Here is a 16,557-nt window from a genome sequence, read left to right as displayed (position 1 = left end):
AGGAGGGAAAAAGAGTCAAGAGAAGTGGTACTTGTCAGGATCAAGTAAAGGATCAAATTGGACCTATCCATGTTTTGAGAGGTTTCAGGTATAATGCTGTTAGACGTATATTGTAGCTTTCTTCGGTTATGTTTAACTAACAAAAGCAAAAAACCTTTTCTTCTTAGGATGATGGTAATCGGAACATTGATTGGAAGAACTGGACTTTCATTGACCATACGTCCACCACCACTTGGAATCCTCGACAACAAATTAAATTTGATCTAGTGAATGAGCTTCCGACTCTTTCACATCCTGACGTGTGCATCATCGATGATGTAGATACTCAATCAGAAGGTATGGCAGAGGCATCTCCGGTAGGCTCCTTAGATGGAGCTCAAGTGGTGGTGAGTTAGAACGTCTCCTTTTGGTCTGTGTTCTTTTTTGTTTTGTTTTTTTTTGAACTATTCATGACAAAAGGGTCATTTCCTGCAATCTTTCTAGGGTTGTGAAGCAGTTAACTTGGTCTAATCATCATGCTGAGGCTACGGCAGACGTTTCTCATGAACTGCAAAGGTACTTGTATGGTTTGATATATTCACTAGCAGAGCACATGACTGATCATAACTTTATAATCTATGCAATAAATGATTTTTCAGTGGCCAGCCTCGTAGTAGCTTGTGGGTAAAATAAGTACCAGCCAAGAAGTGCCTCGGAGGTTAGAAATTTTTGAACATACACCGTCATTGCATGTTATATCTTCTGGTATGATATGGTTTTTAAAGAAAAGCAACAAAGACAAGTTTCTCACCCGAGTTCTTGTCAGGTATGTGGTAATACCGAAGCTGTAAAACTAATGAATGAATGGCTGTGCCAATGGCGTGAGCGAGGCTTCAGGCAAGCCAAGACTTTTTGTAGTAGTGATGCAGAGCAATCGCAAGACTCCGACTACAGTTGTTCTGAAAGTGATTCTGACTCGGAAAATACTGGTGCTGAAGACCGCCTGAGAAATGTTCTCTTAATCGTTGGTCCAGTTGGGGTATGTCCTAAGATATCTGTCACGAACTGTTTTTGCTTCTTACATGCTTCTGAGTTTCATGTATGGTTGTGCATGTCTTGCAGAGTGGGAAATCTGCAGCTGTTTATGCATGTGCTAAAGAGCAAGGATTTAAAAATCCTTGAGGTATGTACTTGTTTTCCGCTAAATGATATCTGTCTAGCTACTGCAAATGAATGTCTCTAAATGACGTTTGTCTATAGTCTAATGCATCAGAATGCCGAAGCGGAACAGTTGTTAAGCAGAAATTTGGGGAGGCTCTCGAGTCAAATAGCCTATCAAGGTACATAGAGTTGCAACAGTTTATGTATATGCTTGGATTTGCTATTTTCTGCATTTCTATCGGTACATGCGAACTCAAGGATAATGTGTTTATATTCACACCACTTGTTACGGCAGGTCATTGGAACCTCTTTCAATTCCTGTACTGATGGCAATGGGGTAGAGGATGTGATTGAAGTAACACCTGTATCACATATCCAGAATGACAAAGCCAACTTGAAGCCTTTAATTCTTTTTGAGGATGTAGATATTTCCTTGCTGAAGATCGTGGTCTCGTGTGTGCTATCCAGGAGATTGCTAAGAAAGCGAAAGGGCCTGTGATATTGACTGCAAATGGTATTTATTCATCCATGTTTAAAAATATTATTTTTTCCTCACTTGTAACATATCTTAGGTAATATACTGATTGCATCTGTATTACATGGATAATTACAGACAAGAATCATGGTTTGCCAGAGAACTTGAAGAGGATAGATATATGCTTTTCTTTGCCATCAACAGAAGAGCTGTTTAGCCACCTTTCTTTCGGTATATACAGTATATTCTGATGCATAACCTTTCATTGTTATTTGGATTCTTCTAACATTTGTTGTTTTACAGATTTGTGCAGCAGAGGATGTTAAAGTTAATCCTGATTCACTAGAGCAATTGACCATCACTAGTGGTGGTGATATACGGAAAGCGATTATGCAATTACAATTTTGGGTTCAGAGTAAATCCCAAAGAGGTATTCTGGAGTTCTATTATTATAGAAAACTAATTTTAGTCTCCATAGTTTCACTATCAAGACTAAGTGGGGACATGTTTAGCTCTTTATACTGTTATAATGTTTGATATCTTTACATTTTACAGTTAGAAAGGCCAAGAACACTAGTGATCCAGATCGATTTGATCATGAAGCTGGTCACGTGCTGCTTCCCAAGATAATTACGCAGGATTTCCTTCTCAACTATCACAGTTTGTGGAGAATGAGATTGCTAAATCATTATCCATGGCGGAGAAAAGTCACGACACAGTTGAAGTATTTGTTGAGGAGGTTGAAAACGAGATAATGCTTAATAGATTATGGAGGCGGGGCACTGAAGAATACCATAGCAGCCAAGAAAGCAGCCATGTTAAGGCAGAACACTTGTTTTGAGGATTATGATGAGTTAGATGACTTCTTAAGTGTTCCATCTGGGCTTACCGACACTTCCTACCAGCCACTGTCTCTCTCTCGGCCAAACAGAAGGAGGAAGGCCAATGTTGTGATGTCCTCTGATTCGGAAGATGAACCTCTGAGTGACATACAGGTTTCGGTTTCGAGACACGAGACATCAAAAGTCTCTTGCATTAATGGGATGCCACAGTCAGTTGATGTATCATGTGTACCGGAATCTTCATATGTTCCAGAAACTTTAATGGATGGGGAAGCTGAGCTGTCACCAAGAGCAGTATCCTGTGGTCATTTTGATGGAGGAGTTGAAGCGTCCATGAGTGAAGACGATGAACAGAACTCCCCATCAACAGAGATACACATAGACAGTTCACAGAGTTTTAATTCCTTAATGAATACTTGCGAGATCATTGCACAATCTTTTGATGGGACAATGATGGAAGATTGTTTTAAGGATTATGTAGAGAGTTCCCAGAAGATGCAACAGGCAACAACAACAGATGAATGCAGCCGTATAGATTTTGGTATGACAATCAAGGCCGCTCAGAAAACGAAGCTTGATACCTCGAGAGATACCGTGCAAGAATCATGGAGAAAACTCTGTACGAGGCATGCTGATCTGAAGCCATACTTGGATTCAGAACCTGTAGAAGCTCCACAACTTCTTGACATCACTCATCAGATAACCAATCTAATCTCAGAAGCTGACCTGACGCACTCTAGATGCATGAACTTTGTGAGTGTTACATTTACACTTCATCTTCCGCTCTTTCTAGATTACAGTTGTCAGCTCAGACAGTTTTAACTTATGGAGTTGACTTCTTTAGGTTGCGATGGAGCCAATGATGAACACTTCGGAGATCTTGATACGTCTGAGCTAGCTAATGTGCTTGAACAGATGACTTCCACTGTGGCGCAGAAAGGATTTAACTTCTTCACAAACCAAATTGCTACAACAGGATCCGTCCCTATTTCATCAGCCATAATGCAGGATTACACATTGAGCAGTGGAGGCTTCTGGATATGAAACCAGAAACACATATTAACGTACAAAAATGGTAATTATTCCTCCCCTCACATTTGAGCCATTTTCTTGCTCTGATACGCTTATCTTCCAAAAGTTTCCTGTATTCTCTTATCTTTCTCAGTATCGGAGTTGCTGTTTTTTTTTGGAATGCAGTGAGCGAATGGTAGAGCTTTCCGGTATATTAGAGACAGTAGTCCCTCCAATATCATTGAAAGGAAGAGCTTTCCATGAATATGCTTCATTCATAGGACAGATATCAAGAGCTGCTCCCTCTAATGTGTCAGGAGCCATGGAAGAAAACCAGACGGCGAAGGTCAGTACCAATTGTTTCACCATAGTTTCTGAGTATGAATGATTATTACTCCTCTGATCTCCATGTCTCCTTGATTCAGGTCCAGAGAAGCTCAACATTATCTGTCAATGGATCTATGCTCTGAAGATATTGCATTCTTGGGTCATCACAGTAATATAGAAAGATGAATAAACCACCCAGTTTCAGTTTGTATAGAAATTAGAAACAATCCATACTTAATGAGTTTTAAACATGTTTGCTCAGCACTAACTTGGCAGAGTTTAGAGATCAACCTCTTGAGCCTTGCTTTAGGCATGACCATACTGCATAGTTACTTCATTTTACATATAGAAAAATTGAAAGAAACAGCAGCTCTTTAAGGTTTCTGAAAAAGAAATTAGATAAATAAAAGATTCTACATTATCACAGAGATTATAAATAAGATGAACCATTATCTCTTCTACGAGCCCATAAAACAAAATGTTACTTTTCTCTATTAAGGTTCAAGTAAAATGCATATGTAGTAAAAATCAACACCCCTCTGGTGTGAGTGAATGCTTCTTCTTATCTCTCTTTGCAGCAGTGGATACTGAATATGAGATCAGACTTTGCCCTTCGATTATCATTATTAACAAGAGGAAGCAACTCCATCTTGTTTCTTGGTGTACGAGGAGTCCTAGGAGTTCCTGGCTGCTGCTGCTGCTGCGAAAGCTTATGCCTCACGTATCCATAGAACGTGCAGCCCACAAGCGTGATCCCACATCCAACAGCATTCATGTACGATATTGGGTTACGGAATATCAACCACGACCCATTACAGCCACCGCACCTAGCACAAGTAGAAGAACATGAACCACATGCGATTTGCAAACAAACAAACAATAAAGAGCTTAGGCATTGTCATTTGTTACCTTGAGATTTCCAGCTACGTTGAATGTGACTGCGGTTGTGGAGTGGATGACATAGAAGATGGAGAAGTTGAGACAGAAGGCCAACACACCAGAGCTGAATATGATGATGAGTGCTGACCAGGGAGACGGGGTGTGCATCAAACCAGCTCAGGATCCCGTTGCCTTCCAGTAGTAATGCAGGTAACCCGAGAATCATGGTGGCGAAAGGCGCCATGTAGTACACTGTGTTTATGCTGCATAAGCAAGAACAGAACAATCAATTCATTGGTTAACTTATCAATCACCTCTGTGGCTAAACCAATTACATGAATGCTTCTTCTATATAAAGAATAAGATGCCATTACATGATTTATCTAGTGCCAATATAAGTAAAAATCACTCCATATCGAATCCAATAAAGACACAACAAGCAATCACTCCATCATATTGAATCCAATAAAGACACAACAAGCAACACAGCACTGACCTGTCAAACTTGTAACCATGAAGAAGAGACTCAGCTAGAATGGTCTTAGTAGAAGTAGCTAAACACCCAAACAGAGCAGCACAGAATCCAAACATGTTAAAGCTAAGCTCTGTAACCGAAGTCAGAAGGATCCCTCCAACGATGGGGACAAGAGACGCCCAAATACGCCAGTCAAAGTACTTCCTCCACACCAACCACTACAACAACTGCTCCAAAACACACATACACAATCAGATTCATCCAACCAAGAACAGGCAAAGATCATAATCTCATCTCAAACCCTATATAACCTGTAGTAGCAGGAGTGAAGGACTTGATGTTCTGCATAAACGAAACGGGGATGTAACGAAGGCTGACATTCCCCAACACAATGTTGATGCAGAAGACGAAAGACATGGGGAAGATCCTCCTCCACCGATCTTCAGGCTCGACAAGGATCAAAGGTTAAGCTTGAGGATTTTGATCACGACGTAAGCTCCAATCGACGAAAATATGAAGTGAACACACGAAACCGACAACGGAAACTTGAAATCCAGTTTCTGCATCACAAAGTTGACAACTTTATCTAGATTAGATTAATTAAGACTCGAGATGAGATCAAAACCTGGAAGATCCATTTGTTCATGATGATGACGGTGACGTTGAAGCCCCACCACTGGAGAATCGCTAGTAGAGATCTGAACACGCTTCCTTCTTCCATCTCTCGACCCAGAAGAAAAAGTTTGCGAATTTCGGAATCAGATCGAGAAATGAAGGAAACCCAGAAGATGATTTAACGAAGTTTTGGGGAAGTGAATCGGTAACAGAGAGAGAGAGATCGAGAAGCTAAAACTAGAGAAGAAGAGGAAACCCTAATTCAAATTGTAAGCGGAGAGGAAGGTAACGGTGGGAGTGAGGGGCTCTGTTCCATGTGAAGTTCTCTTCTTCAGCTCATCAAATCTCAAACGTCTGTCTCTCTCTATCTCTCTCTCTCTTTAGGCCATGAAAATAATGTTTTTGCTCTTCCCGTAGGATTCCTTTTATTATAAATCAGAATATTTCTCCTCTTTTTTTGGCAATTAAGTTATTTAATTTAATTTTCAGTTTCAAAGTAAAAAATCTAACGGTGGCAAAGAAGTAAAGAGAGTAAAAATATCAAGAATTGTATTTTCCATGTTAGTCAAACTTTCGTTTTTTTCAAAGCTCCATTGCATTTATTAATATTTTGGCAAATTTTTCATTTTCACATCTCTTGAATTTTAAGTTTTATCCGTCTATTCCGGGTTACTTCCCGAGTACCTCTCTTTATCAAAACATGAACTTTCTTTTTTTGAAAAAGAAAAACGTGGCCTATATAAAACCACTTATTGAAACATTCCCATGGATTTTATGGTATATCTGAAAGACACGAAATGATAAAGTTTCATGGAAAAAAGTATCACCGGTCGACATTCTCCAGTTAGCTTCCATCGAAACGGAATGCTAGAGGAAAGCGAATCTACTTGAGGAGGAAAGAGGAAGAGGGAGCACGATCAGATCATTTACCTAGCTCGCATGTCCAGATAGCACCCCAACACCGACCTGCCAATCGATGCGTCATGGATCGATAATGGCACAGTCAGTGGTATAGGATAGTTTTATAAGGATCATATGGTAGTCGAGAGATTTGGACTACAAGGATGCCGTAAAAGCCTATCCTCTCTCCATGCAAAGATGGAAGGGTTTATATAGACGATGTCTTGCTTGAGAGGAGTTTTCCTACAACGTGATCCATATGGAGACGGATTGTTCCGATTGGTGGACATGATTGCCAACCCTACCGACTGGCCGGCCTTTTACTATGAGCTAGTCTCCTTCTGGCTTCTACAAACTGGTTTTTCGGAGTTCAGTATTGCCCACATACCCAAGAGTATTAACTTGCGTGCAGATTCTCTCGCCAAGGAGGCGAGACTTAGTGGTGTTTCTCTTTTCCCATATAGATCAGACCCAGCCGGACAGAGTGGTTCTCCAGAACGACTCAAGACTGTCTACCACTTGATCTTCAAAATGAGAGTCGACAAAAAAACAAAAAAAAAAAAGTTTTTTCCTTCCAACATCATATGATATTCTAATTCAAAGCATTCAATATATAGTAGTAATAGTTTTTTTCAAAAAGAATATATAGTAGTGATAAATTACTGGACTATTATTATTATAATTTACATTTACAGATATAAAACTTCTATATACAGTAAAACTTCTATAAATTAATAATGTTAGAACTACACACAAAATTATATTTTATTAATTTATAGAGATTATTAATTTATCGATATATTTAATTAAACCAAACATCAATTTGAAACTAAAAATTATATTAATTTATAGAGATTTTTAATATATAATTAATTTATCTAATATTAATTTAAAAAGGTTAGATTGTATCTTGTATTTTAAATCAAGCATTTATTTGTTATTTATTTGTTATACATTACCGTATTATTAATTTTGTCCCAAAAGAAAGTTCAGAGTGCATAATTAAATGTACTCTCTGTTTTTACTTATTAATCGAAACATTTTGTTTGTTTACGTCACAGTCGAAACATTTGTTTCTTTTCCTCACAATGGAAATCATCTTTGTTATTTCCTCAAATTTTAAATAAATTGTAGGAAAATAGATTTTCCCTTTTGTTTTGTGTTATTTATTCCAAATATTTCCGAGGATGTGGGGAGATTACTACCGTCCGATGAACATACTTTTCTCATGACGTCGACATCCCGCTGCTAGCCTGCTACTGTCTATTTATTTTGTTGGTTATGGAATAGCTAATTTGTTGGTTATTGCAAATTATATGTCTTCTTGTTCAAATAAGTTATGTGCAGTGTTTAGTTGTTTATAAGTGATCAATAATTCAATATATTAATGTTGACCCCAAAAATTTCAACATATAAATAAGAAACTTTGGGGATTTTTTTTGTAACCGACGATATACTTATAGCAGTTGCACGTTAAAGTCCAAAGCTATCAAAACTACGGACCAAGCTACTCAAGCATGCGTATTTTAGATTGAGATTTTTTTTTTTACAACTTGTTCTTGTAAGCATGAAAAATAAACATGCAGAAAGATATTGAGAACATTTACGAAATTATTATATTATTTTTTGTAAAAATGTTAATTTTTTGACGTCTATAAGGCGTAATTTACGAAATATCCTTTAGAGTTTATTAGAATAGTAAGTTTTCTCTGAAGTGTAATTGTAGGTTTGGCAGCCAAATTGTAGAGAAAACCGGCAATGCATATGTGTATTTATTGCGGTTGAATTGCTTTGAATTTATATATAACTATAAATTTTAACCAGTTTCACAGGCAAAATGCATGATGTATATATATGAATTACATACATGAAACCGATTTTTAACATGCATTGTTCCTGCATATGACCATTGGGTATTGTGTTTTTGGCTGACTTGGTCAATGGTCTCACTTTGTGTGAACAATAAGATAGGGAAAATATCGTGAATGAAGTAGGCAGCAAGTTTTGGTTTCCCTTTTGCATAGTGTAAGCAATGTCCTTTGACTTAACTAGTAGGCTAGTAGCTTCGATGGGGTAAAATGTAAGGCAAGTTAGGAGTTTTCAAGCCAAGATTTAAACCATTATAGAATTTTAGCGATCGCCTAAGTGCCAAAATTTGTTCCTATCAAGTTTAGTGATTTCACTCGCGTTTAGGTAAAAGAATAGTTTATCTGGACGCTACTTATGCTCGTAGTTTTACCCACGCATGCATGATGATAGTATCACATAAAATGTCAAGGTAATGCTGAACAAGAGAATGTGAGGATATTGGGGTATTGGTTATACTTAAAATCATAAAACAAAAGAAGATATCAGTTTTGAAATGTTAATCATCACTTCGTTTCATCTACGGTTTCTCTCTCTAGAGAGCAAGTCATTTTCTCTTTTTTTTGTTGCTAAAAAAGTAATTTTCCCATGCTAATAAATAATTCCGTGACATATACATATATAAACCCACTTTGATAGAAAGGAGAAGAAATCTACAAAAGTAAAAAAACATATGTATCTAGAGAAACTCGTCCTCTTAATAGCCATTATTGGTAGATATTCCTGATGCGGGTTTCAGTTATTGAACATTGATCCAAATGTTTTATAGACCTAAAAACGAAATGGAGACGCAATATATATGATCAAAATGAAATTATAATATAGTGACAAGTGTGTTGCCACTTGCCACCAAGTGTGTATGGTTGTATCAAGCACATGGATGGTGTTTGTCCCTTTGCTTCCTGCAAACACCAGTCAATGAATAGAATCTAATCTGATATGCAACAATTAATATAATAATATAGATTAATAATGCTATGAAATCAGCTAATGAACAAATCATAATGCCTACTCCTAAATGTTAAAAAATACTAATAAGACAATCATTTTTATGAATTTTCCATTTTATACGCAAGTAACTTTTAATACATTTTATTAAAGAGGTAATTTAATCATACATACTACTATATAACACGAATATCTAAACCGTCTGGTGTACTAGCTTTCACCAAGAAAAAATATTTCAGTTGACCGGTTAGCAGATTATATAGGCCTTTGGGGGATTTTATTGGGCCAGATCCTGAGAGTCCAGCGAGAATGAAAGTGACACAAGTATGTATGGATGGCCTTTTTGCTATTCAGGAAGTAGGTTAAACTTATCAATTAGTTAGGCCTTTTATTATCTCATTGGAGTCCCAACGATCTAGGCTTTAGACCTGAAGCCCATACAACTAAATGGGCTTTTATCAAACCCAGGCAATTTTAACCAAGTTTTCTTAATTCATTTGTCATGGTACGAAGAAACAGCAAAACAACAGTATTTAAATGAAACGGAGGGAATAGTTTTTAGTCTCGAGATAAACGACAATAAACGAGACTATTAATAGTGATTTTGGAGTGAAGATAAAGCTATCGTACCAACTACTACTAACGATTAATAAGAATAAATACATCTGGATGTTGAGATGAGTGTATATAAACTATAAACTAATCACATAAATGGAGTAAAATAATAATGGTCGTAGAAGACGAAGGGAATTAAAGCAGGTAAGGGAGGAGCAAATCTCAGCCGTAGGATAAATTGTGTATCTCACTCTGATTTGTCAGGGATCCGATGGCCACCCATGTAAAACTTCAACATCCTTAAATTCAAAAAGAACTGTGCTGCTGCTGCTTTCTAAATTTGATAATAATTTTATTAACATAATAAATACTCTTTATTGTTAGGAAAAGATAAAAAAAAACCTCTGATCTTCGGAAAAATATTTTAAAATGCAAATGGAGACAAGAAAAATAATTAACGTTATGTTTAGTGAGGAGCGGGAACTGTAAGACCATGATTATCCCACAACCCCAAATAGGGTTCTTTCTTTTTCTTTTTTTTTTCTTTTTATCCGATTTTTTTTTTAAAAAAAAAAAAAGATAAACCAGTCGTGGGCCACCACGTTTCAGTGGGGCCCGTAATCATGAAAAAACCCAACCTTTTTCGTTTCTTCCTCAGACGACTTTTTCTTTGGTTTTGAGAATTTGATGGATCCCCCTTCCTCTCTCCTCTTTCAAGATCTCACCAAAACACTGCAATAAACCTGCTCTAAGCAAGTTAAGTTTTGAACTCAAAGAAGAAAGAAAATTTGAGTAGTTAAGTAGTACGATTCTGAATTTAGAAAATACGTTTCTTCAGATACATAAAATACTAATATTCCGAATTTAAAATAAATAAATAAAAGCTGAAAAGTTAGATTTAAATGCTTGAGTACACACAGCTCCACATACAGAGTATCACATGCCCTCTCTCTCTTTTGAATTAAAGAGAAGAAAAAAAAATATTTTCAAAAAAATTAGAAAATTAAAATAAGCAAAAAAAAACAAAGATAGAGAGAATTATCTCTCTCTCTCTCTCTCTCTCTCTCTGCTGCTGCGCCTTGTCGCTGTTAAAAAACGTAATAGTGGTGTTTAACTTCCAGACAGTAGAAGAAGAAAGCTTCGATCTTTTGTTTTCAATTGGTGACATTATCGGATCTTAAAGCTTCTTCAGACAGGCAGGTCTCCACTCCATTCATCGGACAAAGGTGGTGGTGGTGGTCTCTGTGTAAGATTCCTCTCTTCCTTTTTTTGTACTTCATTTCTCCTTTGGTGTTGTTTCTGGAGAAAGACCAATATGTATGAAAAGCTTCTTTACAGTTGCTTGCAAGCAACTTGCTTCTTTTTTTTTTGTAGTATACTTCTTTTGATGTGATTACCCTTTTGATTTGTGTTTTCAGCAGAATTAGAAAAAAACTGATTGTTATCTCAAAAGCTGTGATTTTTTTTTGAGCATGATTTCAACTACAAGCAATGCGTTTCAAATGTTAAAAATTCAATTTTTTTTTTATAAGTTAAAAGAGTATTTGTCATGTAGCTTTTCTCTATTGTTATTTGTTATGATAAATAAAAAAGAAAGACAAAAGTCAATTTATTTGGGAATTAATGATTGGTTTATTCTAGATTTTCTCTTCTCTTGCATGTTACTTGGTTGGTTGAGTCCTCTTTATGCTTCATCTCAAAGTTTGTTGCTTTCTTTAATCTGTTTAGTTTTTGAAATAAAGTTGTGTGTGTGTGTGTTTCTCTTCTCTCTATTCAGATCCTGAGACTGTGTGTGTGTTATGGTGCTGATTTTGTAATGGAGAAAGGCAAGAGTGAGTCATCTGAGAGAAGCTTTGGTGAATCAGACTCTGTAGTCTCTTCACAATCTGACATTCAAGTAAAGAACCACCTCACCAACTAACTTTATTCTTATCTCCTTTGCATATAAACAATCATTTTGATGATTGCTTCTTTTTCTGTTTCTGAAGCCTGAGAGTACAATGGAGACTCATGAAGATGAGACAAAACAACCTGAGGAGGCTTCTCTTGAAGTGGAAACTGAGAAAGAAGATTTGAAAGATAGCATCAGGACTCTAACTGAGAAGCTCTCAGCTGCTCTTGCTAATGTGAGTGCTAAGGATGATCTGGTGAACCAACACGTCAAAGTAGCTGAAGAAGCTGTCGCTGGTATCATCATCAAATCCTTTTCACTTCTCTATAGATTTTGGATTTTATGATTAATATATTATGTTGTTGTTGTGAAAAGGATGGGAGAAAGCTGAGAACGAAGCTGTGGAGTTAAAGGAGAAGCTCGAAGCTGCGGATGAGAACAAGAGAGTGTTGGAAGATAGAGTGAGCCATCTCGACGGAGCTCTCAAGGAGTGTGTCAGACAGCTACGCCAAGCGAGAGACGAGCAAGAGCAGAGGATCCAAGACGCTGTCACCGAGAAGACGCGAGAGCTGCAAGCTTCTAAAACCGACCTCGAAGGGGAGCTTCTCGAAGCTGCAACCAAGTCCGAGGAGCTTGCAACAATGGCCGAATCCGTGGCTAGAGAAAACGTGATGCTGAGACACGAGCTCATCGCTCGTTGCGAGGAGCTGGAGATCAGAACGATAGAGAGAGATCTGAGCACGCAGGCGGCTGAGACCGCTAGCAAGCAGCAGCTGGATGTGATCAAGAAAGTGGCGAAGCTAGAGGCTGAGTGTAGGAAGCTTAGGACGATGTTGTCGTCTAAATCTTCGTTTAATAATGATCATCGGTCTACAGATAGTCATTCAGATGCGAGCTGCTCTGAGTCAGGTGCATCAACCACGGTTATTGAGAAGAGAAGCCTTCAGGGAACTGCTTCTTCTTCTGCCATTGAGATTGATCTCATGGGTGATTTTCTTGAGATGGAACGACTTGTAGCTTTGCCTGAGACTCCACCAAGCGGTAAGAGTGGACCTGAGTCTGTCACAGAAGAAGCTGTTGTTGTTCTAACGGATAACTCGTTGGCTGCTGAGATAGAAGCGTTGACTGGCCGGAATAAAGAACTTGAAGAGAAGTTGGAGAAGTTAGAAGCTGAGAAAGGTGAGCTAGAAAGCGAAGTCAAGTGTTGCAGAGAAGTGGAGAACACACTTAGATATGAGCTGGACGCTATCGTATGTGATAAAGTGGAGCTGGAAAGTAAGCTGGAGAAGTTGAAAGTAGAGAAAGATAAGCTTGAAAGCAAAGTTGAATCTGAGAGAGAAGTGGAGAGCACGTTGAGATTCGAGCTTGAAGCAATGGTTAGTGATAAACTGGAGCTGGAAAGTAAGCTAGAAAAGTTAGAAGCAGAGAGAGGTGAGCTTGAAAGCAAAGTTAAAAGTGATAAAGAAGTGGTGAGCACTCTGAGACTTGACCTTGAAGCTACAGTTAGTGATAAAGTAGAGCTGGAGAATAAGTTAAACAAGTTAGAAGCAGAGAAAGATGCACTGAGAGTTGAGCTTGAAGGCATAGTTTGTGCTAAAGCGGAGGTGGAGAACAAGTTGGAGAAGGTGGAGGTTGAGAAAGCTGAGCTGCAGATATCTTATGACGTAATCAAAGACAAGTACAAAGAATCTCAAGTTTGTCTACAAGATATTGAGACAAAGCTAGAGGAGATACAGAGGGAGATGAAACTGGCTAATGAATTAAAAACAGAAGTTGAGACACAGATAGAATCCATGGAAGCAGAGGCAGAGGGTAATCAGAAGAAGATTGAGTGTTTGGAAGAAGAGGTGAGAAAGGAAAGGTTAGCTTCTGATGAGCTTAGAAGAAAATGTGAGGCTCTTGAAGAAGAAGTCACTCTCCATCAAGAAAGCGCTGTAGGACAACCAAAGATCAAACAGGTCTCTCTCTCTCTCTCTCTCACTCTCTCTACATTAGTAAGTGTTGCAATTTTAAACCTTTTATTGATAATGCAATTGCAGGAAGACATGGCAACAGCTGCAGGGAAACTAGCAAACTGTCAGAAGACAATAGCTTCGTTGGGGAAACAGTTACAGTCTCTGGCGACGCTTGAAGACTTCTTGGTCGATACAGCGAGCATTCCAGTGGCTGCTACTAATGGTGTAAGCAACAGCACAGAGAGTTGGAGAGTACACAAGAATGATACTTACATGGCAAGCATGAAACCTACCAAAGAAACATCATCTTCTGATACTGCTTCATCAAACAGAGGGAGTTCTGAGAAGAACCGGAACGGATTTGCCAAAGTGTTTACTCGGAGTAAAGATGGGATACATTTGGTGATTTAGCAATAACTTTCTTTGGCACTAGGCAAGAGGAAACAATCTTTTAGGTTTAAAAAGAGTTAAAAACACCTCTTTTGTATGTTCCATTTCCAGATTTTGAAATTGGTTTTGTAGTTTAATGATAGTGTTATGCAGAGGATCTTTGGTGAAATGATGGATGTGTGTTTTTTTCACAACTTGAATGATGTTACTATAGATTCGAAAGTGAGTTTTGTTCTGTGTATGTAGTGTTGCATATATCTTTGACTAAGGGTTAGATAAAATGATAAATGTACTACAACAACTTGGTTCTATGGTGTAGTGGTTAGCACTCTGGACTTTGAATCCAGCGACCTGGGTTCGACTCCCGGTAGGACCTCTTTTTTGTTCAATCATAATTTTCTTTGTTTGCATGTTTTTCGTTCATCATAATTTTCTTTGTTTGCATGTTTTTCGTCCAACTCCGTAATCAACGGACACCTGTGTGTGTGTTATTGATTATGCATGTAACTTTTCTACCCAGAAACCCATAACGGAAGCCTCTAGCTTAATAAGAGGTCTCATGTCTAGCATCCATCTGAATTAGACTCGTTTATTTACATTAATGCTAAACTTGTTTAATTTGTCAGTTATGTAATCTCTTAATTCAAATTTGTCGACTCTGTAACTTGAATGTTTTACATGACAAAAAAAGTCGATCAATTGTATTGAAAAATCTGGCAGAGACGGTTAATTAAAACACAAACACACTTTCACAATGATCATTATTATTGTGATTACAACTCATAGACATACAAGTAGAAAAAGAGCAGTCGAAGACAACAAAAGTATTGCTTATCACACACAATTGAAGTTGTATTGTTTTTATTATTATCTCAATGGTTTGTATAAGATCTCAATATAAAGAACTCTCTTTATTAACTCAAGAAAACTTCTCAAAAACTCAAGCTCTCACACAAACTATAAAACTCTGTATTGGATGCAACACTCTTGCAACTCTTTATATAGTTTCTCTTATTCCTAAACTCTTAGGTATTAACTTTTCATATTCCTAACACTCTTAGGATTACTTATTGCTTAGCTTCCAAGCTATCTTCATGTTTATCTCCAACATTCTCCCTTTTAAACTTGAAGTTAGCTTCTTCTATGTCTTGAACTCCCACAAGATCCTTCATCTCTTTGTACTTGATCCTTCCCAATGCTTTGGTTAAGATGTCCGCCTTCTATTCTGTTCCCGGCACGTGTTGAATGTCGACCAACTCATTTTCAATGCACTCTCTAATAAAATGGTAGCGTTTGTGGATGTGTTTACTCCTGCCATGGAACACATGGTTTTTAGTAAGTGCTATGGCAGACTTATTATCCAGCTTTATCACCACTCGATCACTTGCTCTTCCATCGATTTCTTCCAGCAACTCCTGAAGCCATATGGCTTGCTTTGCAGCCTCGGTTGCAGCCATAAACTCAGCCTCACACGATGACAACGCCACTGTTTCCTGTTTTTGTGAGCACCAAGTTATCAAACAATCATTCAGATAGAACAAGTGGCCCGTAGTACTTCGACCATCATCATCGTCGATGTTGTGACTTGCATCACTGAACCCCTCCAGTCGCATAACCTTTGCTTTCTCGTATACAAGTCCCAACTTCGTTGTTCCTCTTAAGTACCTTAGCACCTGTTTTAGCGCCACACCATGAGATACCTTTGGATTATGCATATATCTACTGAGTAGACCTACACAAAAAGCAAGGTCTGGCCGTGTGTGTAACAGGTAGCGTAAGCAGCCAATTGTCCGTCTGTAATCCTCTGTTTCTGCAGTCTCTATTTCCTATGTTTCAGCTTCAGTCTCGGTTTCTTCTTTTATTTTCTCAGGTGTTTTTGTATCAGATGAGATTGTATCACTCGTAATCTCCTTGAGTCCTTGGTTCCCATATTCTCCAAGTGTAACTTCAAAGTTTCCGGGCATCTTTTCTCGATCACTCTTACTCCAATCCCATGATTTGTCCTCTTCAAACATAACATCTCGACTAACACTTATCTTCTGGTGTGTGGGATCAAACAATCGATACGCCTTAGATCCTGGTTCGGTTCCAAGATGTACAAGAGTACGAGACCTTTCATCAAGTTTTCTCAGATTTGTCTTCTCTACCTTAGCATGAGCAACGCAGCCGAACACACGAATGTGTTTGATGTTTGGCTTTCTTCCTCTATAAGCTTCATATGGTGTCTGTAACTCCAAACTCTTTGTTGCTATGCGGTTAAGCAGATAAGTAGAGTGTCGTATAGCCTC

The 16,557-nt window shown here is 38.0% G+C and overlaps 2 protein-coding genes, 1 non-coding gene and 2 pseudogenes across 3 annotated transcripts; 3 read left to right on the top strand and 2 right to left on the bottom strand.

The window, feature by feature from the left end:
* Positions 1 to 369: 369 nt before the first annotated feature.
* On the top strand, positions 370 to 3,981 carry LOC130499759 (uncharacterized; annotated as a pseudogene).
* Positions 3,982 to 4,357: 376 nt separating this feature from the next.
* On the bottom strand, positions 4,358 to 6,087 carry LOC130499758 (UDP-galactose transporter 1-like; annotated as a pseudogene).
* A 4,927-nt stretch (positions 6,088 to 11,014) lies between these two features.
* Positions 11,015 to 14,463, top strand: LOC130500396 (filament-like plant protein 1). Its single transcript, XM_056995425.1, has 5 exons — positions 11,015 to 11,279; positions 11,811 to 11,930; positions 12,022 to 12,220; positions 12,300 to 13,882; positions 13,964 to 14,463. The coding sequence occupies exons 2-5, from the start codon at positions 11,850 to 11,852 to the stop codon at positions 14,288 to 14,290; spliced, it is 2,190 nt and encodes a 729-aa protein (XP_056851405.1). The 5' UTR covers positions 11,015 to 11,279; positions 11,811 to 11,849; the 3' UTR covers positions 14,291 to 14,463.
* A 110-nt stretch (positions 14,464 to 14,573) lies between these two features.
* On the top strand, positions 14,574 to 14,645 carry TRNAQ-UUG (transfer RNA glutamine (anticodon UUG)). The gene has a single exon. It is a non-coding gene; the product is annotated as a tRNA-Gln (tRNA).
* Positions 14,646 to 15,489: 844 nt separating this feature from the next.
* LOC130499755 (secreted RxLR effector protein 161-like) lies at positions 15,490 to 15,984 on the bottom strand. The gene has a single exon (XM_056994125.1). It carries the CDS (start codon positions 15,982 to 15,984, stop codon positions 15,490 to 15,492), a length of 495 nt encoding a protein of 164 aa, XP_056850105.1.
* Between the last annotated feature and the right edge of the window lie 573 nt (positions 15,985 to 16,557).

The sequence above is a fragment of the Raphanus sativus genome, chromosome 9 (assembly GCF_000801105.2).
Source record: "Raphanus sativus cultivar WK10039 chromosome 9, ASM80110v3, whole genome shotgun sequence".
Lineage (NCBI taxonomy): Eukaryota > Viridiplantae > Streptophyta > Magnoliopsida > Brassicales > Brassicaceae > Raphanus > Raphanus sativus.
Note: the sequence above shows the minus strand (reverse complement) of the source record. Positions and strands in the feature narration are given on the sequence as shown.